At 41.0% G+C, this 12,122-nt stretch overlaps 1 protein-coding gene across 1 annotated transcript; it reads right to left on the minus strand.

The window, feature by feature from the left end:
* Window positions 1–2,256: 2,256 nt before the first annotated feature.
* On the minus strand, window positions 2,257–11,414 carry PPP1R15B (protein phosphatase 1 regulatory subunit 15B). Its single transcript, XM_069074649.1, has 2 exons — window positions 8,934–11,414; window positions 2,257–5,049 (listed from the first exon to the last, which is right to left on the minus strand). Exons 1-2 carry the CDS (start codon window positions 11,397–11,399, stop codon window positions 4,837–4,839), a joined length of 2,679 nt encoding a protein of 892 aa, XP_068930750.1. The 5' UTR covers window positions 11,400–11,414; the 3' UTR covers window positions 2,257–4,836.
* Between the last annotated feature and the right edge of the window lie 708 nt (window positions 11,415–12,122).

Here is a 12,122-nt window from a genome sequence, read left to right on the forward strand (position 1 = left end):
CATTCATTGTATCAAAGAATTTCTTTCTCAACTCCACAGCTAACATTCCTGCCATTGAAATGATAAAGCTGACATCATTCAGTCTTGTCAGAGGAATCTTCAACGAATTTATATTGGGGGAAGAGCAGAGAAGAAATTATCTTAATTTTCTGGGTTCTATAGTATCCAGCTGCCCCTGTGTTTATGTCATAATTGAATCCCACAAACATCAATCCCCCTGGATCAAATCCAGGGAGAAAAAACGCTGTCTGAACTGTTTTGTATGGACCACAAAGCAGTAAGCTAAATTCGTAATAGCAGAATTATAATTACCAGGGATGATGTAGGAGGAAGAGATTCCAGACAGCTGATGGGGCAATGAAGCATTGGTAGGCAGAAGGGAAAAGAAAGAAGCATAGTGTTTAATTTTTAAAATACATGAAAAAAAAAGAAATTCAGAAGAATTTACAAACACGTGACTATTTTGTTAATACCTTGTCAAATATATATTTTTTTAAACTACATAACAGTTCATTTTCATATATAATTTTTTAATTTGTTCTTTGGATAGTGAAATGTTTGCCAGTTGATGATTAAGTGCATCATAGAAGAAATATTTGGTAATCTTTAAAATGAACAATAGTGAATAGGTATGAGGGCTTAACTATTCAAGGACACCCTAAATGCAGTATTCCCTAATAAGGACCTGCTCCTCTAAGTAATCGAAAACAAAACTTTAGATTCACCTAATTTGACCCAAAGAATTGAGCAAAGCAAAGAACTAGAAAGACCATTAAAAGGCACTGAAAGCAACCCCCACCCGACCCACCCACATTCATACAATTTATAGATGAGAGAAACTAAGATCCAGTACAAGTACAAGTACAAGTAGCTTTCATGCAAGGTCACATTTATATAGCACTTTGGTTTATGTTTAGACTTCAAGGATGTCATTCTTGTTGAAAGAATTTTAGTTCCTTGGGTATCATTTTTATCTGTGTCCCCAGCTCCTGGCACAGGACACACAGTCCCCAGTTAATAAGTGCTTATTAATCGGTTGGTGAATCTTACATATAAGGAAGCTGAGGCTCAGTAAACTTTCCCAAGTTTATAAGGCAGTAGTAAAGGAGCCCAGCCTGGAATTCCCTAGGTCTTTCAACTCCACATCTAGTGAACTACATGTAGTTCAACTACATGATGTCAATTGATCCTCTAATATGTTTGGAACTGTAGAAGATACAAGACAATGGAAAGTGTGTACAGGGTGTTCTTTGTATAGTCAGGAGAAACTAGCCTGGAACACAAGTACAACATGATTCAAGGGAATAAACATTTAGAAATGCCTAAATTGACCACCAGATGGCAATGAATATTGGAGTACTCCATCCACTGAATTACACAGAATGTCTACTTCACCATGTTGTTGTTGGAATCATTTCCATTGTGTCTGACTGTTGGTGACCCCATTTGGGATTTTCTTGGCAAGGATAATAGAGTGGTTTTTCACACCTTCTCCAAACCAAATATACCTAGCTCCTTCAGCTATTCCACCAGTGACATCTAAACCTCTTCAGCGGCAGACTGCCATCAACCCTCCAATTTGTCAGCCTCCCTCTTGAAATGTGGTGTTCAGAATTAAAAACAACGTTCTTCAAAGAAACAAAGCTGTCAAGGTCAGGCTGTTCACACCTGGGAGTTGTGCTAGGGCTTGTGACATTATTTCATCCTTCACAAAACAGAGAAATAACAAGGGTAACAACTATTCTGGATTTGATTTTAATAGGAAGGAACTGCTTGCTGGAGTGGAAATAATGGGAACTTTGAAAGACAGTGATTACTCCCTCCCTCCAGGAGTTTGTGACAGAAGAGAGAAAAGCCAGAGCTCATCAACCCCTGATTTGGGAGGTTTCTAATATATACAAGAAAACATACTAAGTAATTCCACAAGAGATAGTTAACTTAAAATAGTATATAACTTCAATACTCCATGTTTCCGTTGTGCATTCCAAAAGGAGTCACAAATTTCATACAGACCAAAGAATCTACCACCTGCTAATCAACCTCCTGGTAATTAAACTTTCTCCACTTTGTAAGGTTGCTTCTTGAATGACTGATGGCCCCACCAGACTTTTCAGATTGGTAGGAGCTTGTACCCTGCTAGCAGAGTCTTGGAGAATTCAGACCACATCCATGATACCATAAGGCATTCAAGAATATGAAACACATCAGGACTAAAAAATTTGAGATGCAACAATCTTAAAAAATTATTACAAACTATTTAATTGATGCAAATATTTTATTACAATTTTTACAAGATTAGTTTTGAACAGTTTATACACTGAAATATAATTTTAGTTATAAAACCCCAACAAACAAGTTACATTTACATCAGCCTGGGTCTGTAAAAGCCAATCTAGAGGTTTGCCAGTCTCCTAACTTTTACTTTGCAAAATTATATAAAAATAAAATCTGATAATTAGTTTTGATTTAAAGATGAAAATGAAGAGGTGCTCTTTATAATATCTCAACACTCAGAAACAAGCATATTCTCTGTACAAAGTCTCCCACGTCCTACACTGCCACTTAAAGCACCATTACAATTTTAAAGTTTTAATAGCTAGAACACTACCACCACATTTACACTATGACTACAATGAAATTGACAGGACTCTGATTTTCTTCAGTCAAACTTGGTTCTCTCTCCTAAAAACCTTCAAGCCCAATACTAAAAGAAAAAACAAAAACAAAAAAACCCAGGTTTTTTGGGGGGAAAAATCCTTACCAAAAAAAGTTTATTCACAGTTGTAGTGGTCCATTTCCCTGCCCACCACCCCAACCCAGAGGCAGAGGGGTTAAATATAAAAAGGGTCCAAATGAATGCTGTTCTAAAGTCCAATCAAAGTAGATGTTCCATAGCTTCTATGTACACAAGAATTACACAAGGATTTTATCTGCACCATCTGTGAAGAAAGACATCATGCTTTCAATTCAAAAAGAATTTCTCTTTATCAAAATATTTAAATAGGGCAAATGATGCATGCTTTTTAAAATCGTGAATGTTATTTGTAATTTAAAATAGTTTAAGGTATTATTTAGCAGATCATACCAGGTATGGTCAATCTTAGTAAAAGCACTTATTTGTGTGGTGTACGTAAAATTTACCTTAGAACTAGTTTTAGTCTTTCCAAATTTTAAGGGAGGTCTATTTTGAAAGGAAAAAAAAAGAGTAAGGACTTTCTTAAATACTAAAAGTTTAAGTATCTTTATAGTAATGCACTCAGTGTGGATTTCAGAGTAAACTAGACATAATGGAATAGTGGCCAGGTAGAGGATAAGCTGAGGTAGTAAACCTTCAAGGCCTTGTCTAATCCACTAGTTCCTGATCTAAAGACACCTCTCTGACATGTAGTCAAGTTAGATTTGGAGATCTTTTCTCCTACCCATGTCTTCCATTACCTATAAACAGAAGGATAAGTAAAAAAAATGAGACTGTCCTTTAAATATTCAGTTAATGTTCCCTCAACAAAGCAAATGCACAGACCCGAAAAAACAGAAACAAGCTGAAACAATAACTGCATAAGCTCAGAAACAATGGTAACCTTTGGGCTAAGTGATCACTAATTGTCTAGCTGTTAGTTTACAGTACAGATCCTTTCCAAAAGGAATTGGGCTTTACCAATTTATTCGACACTTCTTTGACACAAACTTGGAATGACTTTAAGTCTACATCCCAACATTTGGAATTGGAAAATTCAAAACTGCCACTTTCCAAGCTCACAGTGTTACCTTGACAAGTTTTCAAAGTGACAGTGCTGAGGCATGGTATTAAATAACACTGTTTTGTTTTTTTTAAAGAATATAAGAAACCAAATTGCTGATATCAATTCTTTTACCCTCTGCCCAGCAAAATTCAGCTAGGCTTAAGTTAAAAAAAATAAAATAAAGCAAGTTTGAGCAATGGTACTAATGCTTTTTAGAGATTTTGTATGTTAAAGTTTTAAACCAATAATTGCTACCTTCTAAAATTTAAAACTTAATATATATTGAGAAACATGAAAAATATAAAGAACCTTTCTCAAAAAAGACTGGGTTCATATTACTGTCTATAATTTTCATGTGTGAAAAGTTACAATTTATGGGTAAAGATAAAGCTTTCCAAAAGTAGGCTAATTATTTTACAATCATTCCTGTTCAATAAAAATAAAATTTACTACTAATATTTCCTTTAACAATACATAGTGTGAGATAAATTTATTTGAATTTAGTAGTAGTATAAGCCAGACTGATTTCTTAGCCTTAAGGCAAGAGGGCAATTATTTAAGTAGGTGGGAAAAAAAAAATAACAGAAAATACAAAATCTATTTTCTGTTTGTTGGAGTGAAAAAGAAAAGTATAAAGAGCACAAAGATTTTTAGACAGGCATACATACTTTAAATTAGAATTGAAAGTGGGCTTTGAACCCTATAAATATTGTTTCCCTTCGAAGTTTAAAAAGTGCAAAATTACAACTCAATAGGTCCCATCTTCTTCCCCTAAAGCAAAAGAGATGTTCAAAACACATTCAACTTACATAATAGGATTAATTTCTTCAAGAAAATAAGAATTTTTTAAAAAGCCACACACCCCACACGCCTAGCTTTCATTAAGAGGTCTTATTTCAACAATAAAACCAGACACACATTTCAAAGTAGGTTTGTTGCACACAGGTAACATTAAGTTGGGGGCACCGAATTCAAATTTCATTCCCTCTCAGAAACTAAAGGGCAGCTGCCAACTTTAGCTCTTAAAAGGAAGAAACCTCTTACGTTAAGAGGTAGTGTATATTAGTGGGGCAAGAGGGCCATCATGTTCCAATCACTAGAAAACATTAAATCTTTTGTAGTATGTTTCCTGGAGTTTGTTAAAAATTTTCTGTCTGTGCTCAAATGTCAAGCAGTATCCAATAGCATCTTCTGTTTCTTGAATTCTTTTCTGGAACCGACATCCATCCCTTGCTAATTCTTCCCAGGGTCCTTTGCGATCTTCATCACTACTTATGTAATACTCAGTAACTTCTTCAAGAAAGGTTACCTATGCAGACAAAATTATTTTAAAATTCAAACTAAATACATAAAAGAACTTTTGATACTCTATGAACAGTTACCAAGGCAGTACTGCAGTTAGTTCTTACCTATTCTACAGTAATACTGATTATCATACTCAAACTGACCTCTGTAACAGGATTATTGAACTATGATGGAATAGGGGTTAGGGACTCAACTTACTCATTAGTTTAGGGTATTTCCTCTACCAATGCAGGCTGGTATCTTCTCTGTATTCTTGGCAATTTGCTGAGCACTGAGAGATTAAGCAACTTGCCCAGGGTCACAAAAAGTTATGTTACAAGTAGGACTTGACTCTGAGGCCCTCTCCATCTACTAAACCATGATAGCATTAGAAAATCCTGGCTGAACAATATCTAGATGAGAATTAGATTTTTTTAAATTAGAATTTTTTATTCAAGACATTAGTCCAAGCAGGATATTTAAATTTTCAAACTTATGTCTTCTATTAATGGCAATATTTTCTAAATTTTTATTTTAAAGCAATTGGGGTTAAGTAACTTGCTCAAGGTTACACAGCCAGTTTTTTTGTGTGGGTGTTAAGTATCTGAGGCTGGAACGACCCCCTCCTGACTCGGGCCAGCACTCTTACTCACTCACTGTGCCACCTAGCACCCCAATATTTTCTAAATTACGTATCACAAGCAAGAGTTTGCCTGGAATGTTGCATTGCTTGCTTCACAATTTAATATGGGAAATCAAAAAGAAAATTTGTTAAAATATTCCCTTGAACACTTTAAAATTTGCCAATGCCTTTTAGTAAAACTTCCTCTACCAGTGTAGAACTGAGACCTAAAAATTAACAACTTAATAAGAAAGTAGGAAGAGTATTATTTTATGATACAGTAGAAAAAAGAACATTGAGTATAGAAGTCAAAAGCCATAGGTTTAAATCCTGCCACTGCTATCTAACATCTGCATGACTAAGTCTCAGTTTCCTCAACAATAAAAAGACTGAAGTATTTTAAGTCCTTCACAACTCTAAATCTTCAGAAATTTCCTATGTTCAAGAGAACCGATGATAACAATAATATCCCTTACATTTCTACAGTCCTTTTAAAGATAGAAATATAAATAACCACTATATTTCTCTGAATTGTTTTTAGATATTTTTCTTTAGCTGTTTAGCGGCCCGGCCCTTTCTGGTCCAAGGGGTTTTCTAGGTAAGGATATTGAAGTGGTTTGCCATTTCCTTCTCCAGTGGATTAAAGCAAACTAAGTGACTTGCCCAGGGACACACTAGGCTAGTAAGTGCCTGAGCCTCACAAACTAACTTTAAGAATCTTTTAAAATGACCTAAGTTGTAAAATTATAAGCCTGATCCAAAGAAAAAGTAGGATAAAACACCTCCCCTATTCCTTTGCAGAGAGGTAGGGGTTCACGTGCATGGAACAATGCACAGCATCATGATTTTTTAGGTGCCTACTGGTTTTTCTTAATCTTTTCCCTTTGTCCTCTTTTAAAAAATTCTTTGTTGTAAAAGATGACTGACTCTTTGGCAGTAGGAGGGTCACAAAGAGAAATACAGTTAATGTAAAAAACAAAAGATATCAAAAATCTATGAAAATGACAAGTTTCTAAAATTATTCCATTGGTTCAAAATTCTACTCATAATATATGCAAATGAAGCTTTCAATAATGGCTTATTACTTAATGTGTTCAAAATAGATATATATAATTATACACAAAATTATTTTTTAATTTTTTATTTCATAAAGGATAAACAATGGAATCCTTGGTCTTTTTTAATGTTTGCTTAATTGATAATACAGCACTCTCTACCTAAGAGATAAGACTCCAATATGTAAATATCTACCTTAAAACATGTTCAATAGTTACATCAGCCAATCCCATTGTGGCTTACTGCTTTCATTCCTTTTACATCAGGCCAAGGAATGCCCCTGAGTATAATTACCACGCATTGTAATATAATACTAGATATTGCATTCAGGTCATTATTCACTTCTTGGGTCACTAGGAAAATGTTACACTACTAAATCTCTGTTTTTACTACCTGTGCAATCCTAGTCAAATCACTTAACATCTCAGATGTGGGGGAGTTGAACTAAATAGATCTCATTAAAGGTGCCTATCCATCATATGATCTAAAAGGGCTTTTAAGAATCAGATGCAGGGCAGCCAGGTGGCTCAGCAAGTAAAAGCACCGGCCCCAGTGTCGGGATGACCTGGGGATCAAATCCGGTCTCAGATACTTAGCACCACACCCAGAAATAACTGGCTGTGTAACCTTGAGCAAGTTACTTAACCCCGGATTGCTTAAAAAAAAAAAAAGAATCTGATGCATATCTGAGTATAAAATTTAATATAACTATAAAAATAGGAAGCTGCCACTTAAATCTGAATGTTAAGAGTTTAGTTCCACTAAATGGAAGTCAAAGTTCACTTCCATTTCTACAAGAAAAGGGTTCGAGATAACCTACAGGTATAATATCCCTAAGAGTTATTAAGATTAAGGATTCAAACACCTCTCCTCTTACATCCTTACTCCCCATCCCCCACTCCCCAAGAGTGACATGAAATAACACTTAATTCACTGACAAGTTCACAACTTCTAAAACTAAAGAACTTTTTTTTCCTATCAAGGCATTCTAGAGTTGTAAGGAGCTTTCTATAATGATCCCCTAAAATCAATCACTTCAATTTACAGATGAGGAAACTTGAGACCTAGAATATAAAGGACCGGACCAAGATCATAAGCTAATGAGAAATAAACTGGGAAAAAAGAAATTTCTCATCAGATATGTGGAGATTTAATATTTAATGTTTTAAATATTAGATATTTGAATATTAGTAATTTATGGCATCTTGATGGAATGTCCCTTAAATACCCCAGAAAAATAAAAGCCTCATGACAGGGGTGTTAAATTTCCTGAACCAAGAATTTTCGTTTCACTCTTGAAACTCTATGGGCAAGCAGAAAAAAACCAAAACCCTTATATGGTCAAAAGGAGGTCTCGGAAGTCTGTCTCCAACCTTTCTCTTCCAGGAAAAAGGGTGGAGAAATACCGGTTTAAGCAGATCAAATTTAAAACAAACTCACACAAAAAACCCCAGTTTTCAATCAGCAGATACCAGAAAAGTCTTTGCCTTTAGAGACAACAGAATCAAAGAAGGAAATCCAGAAAGACAAGACCATCTGGTTTCTTTCTAATGAGTTGGTAAAATGGTAATTTCATATTTAAAGTAATCAGTCTAGTCAAAACCAGGTTCTTACAAATTAGCAATTCCGGGAGGAAAACTGAATTTTGTTTTAATATTGAAAAAAATCAAATACAAACACATATATAGGCCTTATACTTTACTACCACCATCCTCTGACTACTAAAAACATAAAACGAATTAAAAAATAAAGTTCAACAATAGATGCTATTGTCTCATTCAGTAATAATGAAAATATCTTTTTCCCATAATGAGAAAGAAATTCACAATACCTGGAAAAATGAGATTTTTTTTTTAAACAAATGTAACAACGCTTTTGTTCCCTGGGAACTGGAAGTGTTTCATGAGTTAAGTAAAGAATTTCCACTTTATCACACTAAAATGACCTTTTTGACATCATTGTGCATTAAGTAGAAAATATTATTTCTGTGTGTAATTATGCTAGTTATAATAATGGATAAAACACTAAAAATAGGAGTTTGTTATTAACTTATCTCATATCTGGATCTTTACTTTGGAATAAAAACAAATCTAACATAAGAAAAAATGTAAAGGGACAATTTAACTATTTCTTAATCCAAATGTAAGAAAGGACACTATTTTCATCATCATCCCTAAAAATCTTTATGAAAATACTCATCATTAATCATACAGATAAAAAAAGAAGCGTACCTTTTTTCTTCTGGTAGACGTGTGTCTGTCTCTGGGCAGAATGCTATACTGGACAATGTCTGTGATTCCAATCTCTGGGCTCTCTAACAGCTGTACCTTACAACTAAGCTGTACGTCACTCCGAGAGATGGTGACTGTGGACTCAGTTCGTCTGCTGGAGTCACATTTGTCTTTCCCTTTTTTCCCTGCTGTCTGAAAAGGTGCTGTAAAATTAAAAGGGTTGTAGGGGTCATCAGAGTTACTGAAAGAGTTCCAGAGTTTCAAGTTCTCTGCTTCATCTGCACTCGATTCCCAATCCTCTTCCCCAGAGCAATGGTCAGGAGAACCAGGTGGGCTTTCCGTCCAGGAAGAATCCTCTCCGTCAGAGTTTTCAGAAGAGTGATCCTCTGAATCATAATGGTCTCCACTAATAGTTCTAGCAGCAGTTTGAATTGTCGCTGTAAAGTTCTGAGGGTTATATGGATCTATACTGTAGAAAGAGTTCCAAAGGTGAAGACCTTCAGAATGCTGTTTGCCAGGAGCTGATTCTGAAAAAGAACCATCACTATTAAAACCATCGTCTTCGCCTTCCTCATCCCAATCCTCACCCTCGGACTCAGTACTTGTCTCCTGGTCACTGGATGCACCCCCCAAAATATAGTCTATCAGTTTGTTACTACATGCTGGTCTTGCAGAAATAGGAAAGCTATCTTCTATATCGGAGCTGTCAACCACACTTGGCTGACTATCCAGAGTGTCTCTCTCTAAAGGCGGATCACAAGTCGGACAGTTTGCTCGACTTTCCAAAAGAGAAGGAATCTGTTCAACTAACAACTCTATTTTGTCCTCAGCTGGGTCCTCTGTGCCTCCCACAAGATTTTGTGTGTGGGGAACAAACTGTACAGGACTAGAATCTCTACAGCATTCCGATTTCAAGGCTTGGCTCAGGTCAAGGCGGAGCAGGTTGTGTTCCTCCTCCAGACTGTGATAGCCGTGATCCTGGTCAGGGGTGGGCAATGCTTGGCCTTTGCCAGCCTGCTGCAGGAACTCCAGGCGTTTCATGCGCAGGTGCTGGATTTCCGGCAGACCCTCTGTGGAGAGGGGTGGTTTGTGCGGACACCCCTGCCAGGAGGAGCCCGGCCTCTCTGCGTTCAGAGGCTGAGGCCGGTGACTCTGGTCGGCGGCCAAGAAGCAGCTCTCCAGGGTCAGCGTCTGCAAGCCGCCCACCTTGGAGGCCTCGAAGCTGTTCTGGCAGGTCAGCTCTACGTGAGACAGGCAGTTCAGGCCGCAGGGGTTCAGCATGTAGGAGACCACGTTCAAGTTGTTGAAGTGCTGCACGTTCAGGGCGCCTGGGGGCGAAGCGCAGAACTCCCGCTCGCAAAACAGCTGGGCCTGGAGGCTGCTCTGCACCAGCTCAGCCCCCCACAGCTGCTGCTGCAGCAGGAGCGAGCGCGCCGCGGGCTCCAGGGCGCTACCCTTGCCCTCCAGCTCCAAGCGCACGTCCCGAGGGCCGCACTGCCAGCGGACGCCCTCCTCCAGCCACTTCAGAGGGGCGGACACGGGCTCTTCAGGGGGGTGGTCGCGGCTGGGGGCCGCATCGCCCCCTCCTCTCGACGCCTTCTTTGGCGCGGCCGGCTCCAGCCAGCGGCCGGGGATCATGGCCCCCAGGAGCTGGCCCCACAGCAGCACCTTCTGCAGCAGGCCGGGCAGCGGCGCCACGAACTGCGCCAGCAGCGACAGCCAAGCCCGGGCCCGGGCTTCGGCCGGGGGCCGCCCCAGCTCGCCGCCTTTCTGGCCCGCGGCAGGGGCTGGGCAGGGGGAGCTCGAGGCCGGCGGCGCCCGGCGGGGGAGCGCGAATAAGGGCAGCCGGAACCACGAGCCCCGCTCTCGGGGCACCTGGGCTCCGGGCTCCATGGCCTGCTCGCCGCGGTCACTTGGGGTCGCGAGGCGGGGACTGGGCACGAGCCGGCCGACACTTACACGACCTCGGCCCGGCCGAGCGGCGGGGCCGGTGCTGCGGACCGATGACGAGCCGCGGCACGGCAGGGGCGCCACGGAGGGAAGCGGCGGTGACGGCGGCGGGCGGAGAGCCAGAAAGCGGAAGGCCGAGGGCAGGCGGTGGCCGGGCAGGCGGCGTCCATGGCGAAGGGGCAGGCGGGCAGCCCGGGAGGGGCCGGGAAGGAGCTGCCTCAGGCAGGCGAGAGTCCCGTCACCATAGAGAGGACCCCTTGGGCGGCAGCTTCGACTAGATGAGCGGAGACGCTGCCCCTCAACGGCGGCAGGCGGCTGGGGGCCCGTAAGCCAGGGGACGCCCAGGCAGAGAGACACCCAAAATGGCCGCAGGGCCGGCGTCGGGATGGGACAGCCCGGAGCGAGCAAGGAAGGAACAGGACAGGGCGCGCCGGCCGCACGTCGTCGCCTCTTGGCCGCGCGCCGGCGAACGTCAGCCACGAGCTCACTGGTAGGAGGGGCTTTTCTCGCCCTCATCCGGGCCTCCTCGCGTCGGTCCCACCCTCCCCCTCTCCCTCCCCCACTCCTCCTCCTCTTCTCCTCTTCCAGAGCTAGGCCTCCTTTTACACCGGCCTCTTTTTACACCCACCCCCCTCACCCCCCACGTCGATCTGACTGGTGCGCTGGAGTTGCATCAGCCGGGTGGGGAGCGCGCGCGTGCGCAGTAAGTTCTCTTGGGTTTCCAAGGAGACCGAACCTCCCACCCCCGAGGCTGACGATAAACGGTAGAAAGTCAGGCAATCCGAAGAAAAGTCGGAAGTTCTTAGTATGCCAGAGCAGCCCAATAAATGCACAACTTATACATACATGCCACCTTGCTAGGCTTCAGTCTCGGTGGGGGCGGAGAGGGGGCTCTCGTGACCTTTGACCCGAATGATGATGCATTCGCTAAACATGCTAGCACTTAGATGAGTAAGTCTCTTTTTGTGACAGAGGAAAAAAATTCTGAACCCAAGCATGAATCACATGCTCTCTCAGCTTCGGAGATCCTGAAATGATGCATGTTTGCCTGGTTAGCCCCTCCCTATGGGGCTATCCCTTTTCACAGAGGGGGAAACTGAGGTCACAGAGGAGCGGAGAGGTCACAGAGGATGGAGGAAATTTTCTCCCAGTCCCCGGATCTCCCAGTTTTACTCCGTCCTGTGCCCTCCCCAGACTCATATAGATGCCAATCAATTCCTACTTGATCAGCTTCCAAGC

This window comes from Petaurus breviceps, unplaced genomic scaffold (assembly GCF_028583685.1).
Source record: "Petaurus breviceps papuanus isolate PSGF00001 unplaced genomic scaffold, PetGlider_PUasm1.0 90895, whole genome shotgun sequence".
Lineage (NCBI taxonomy): Eukaryota > Metazoa > Chordata > Mammalia > Diprotodontia > Petauridae > Petaurus > Petaurus breviceps.

Bases quoted from the DNA above. Each gene is read 5' to 3' on its own strand.
- PPP1R15B (XM_069074649.1), bottom strand. From the start codon at position 11,399: ATGAGGGCGAGAAAAGCCCCTCCTACCAGTGAGCTCGTGGCTGACGTT. The intron at 5,050-8,933 runs GTACGCTTCTTT...TTGTCTGCATAG, and splicing joins CGTCTACCAGAAGAAAAAAG to GTAACCTTTCTTGAAGAAGT.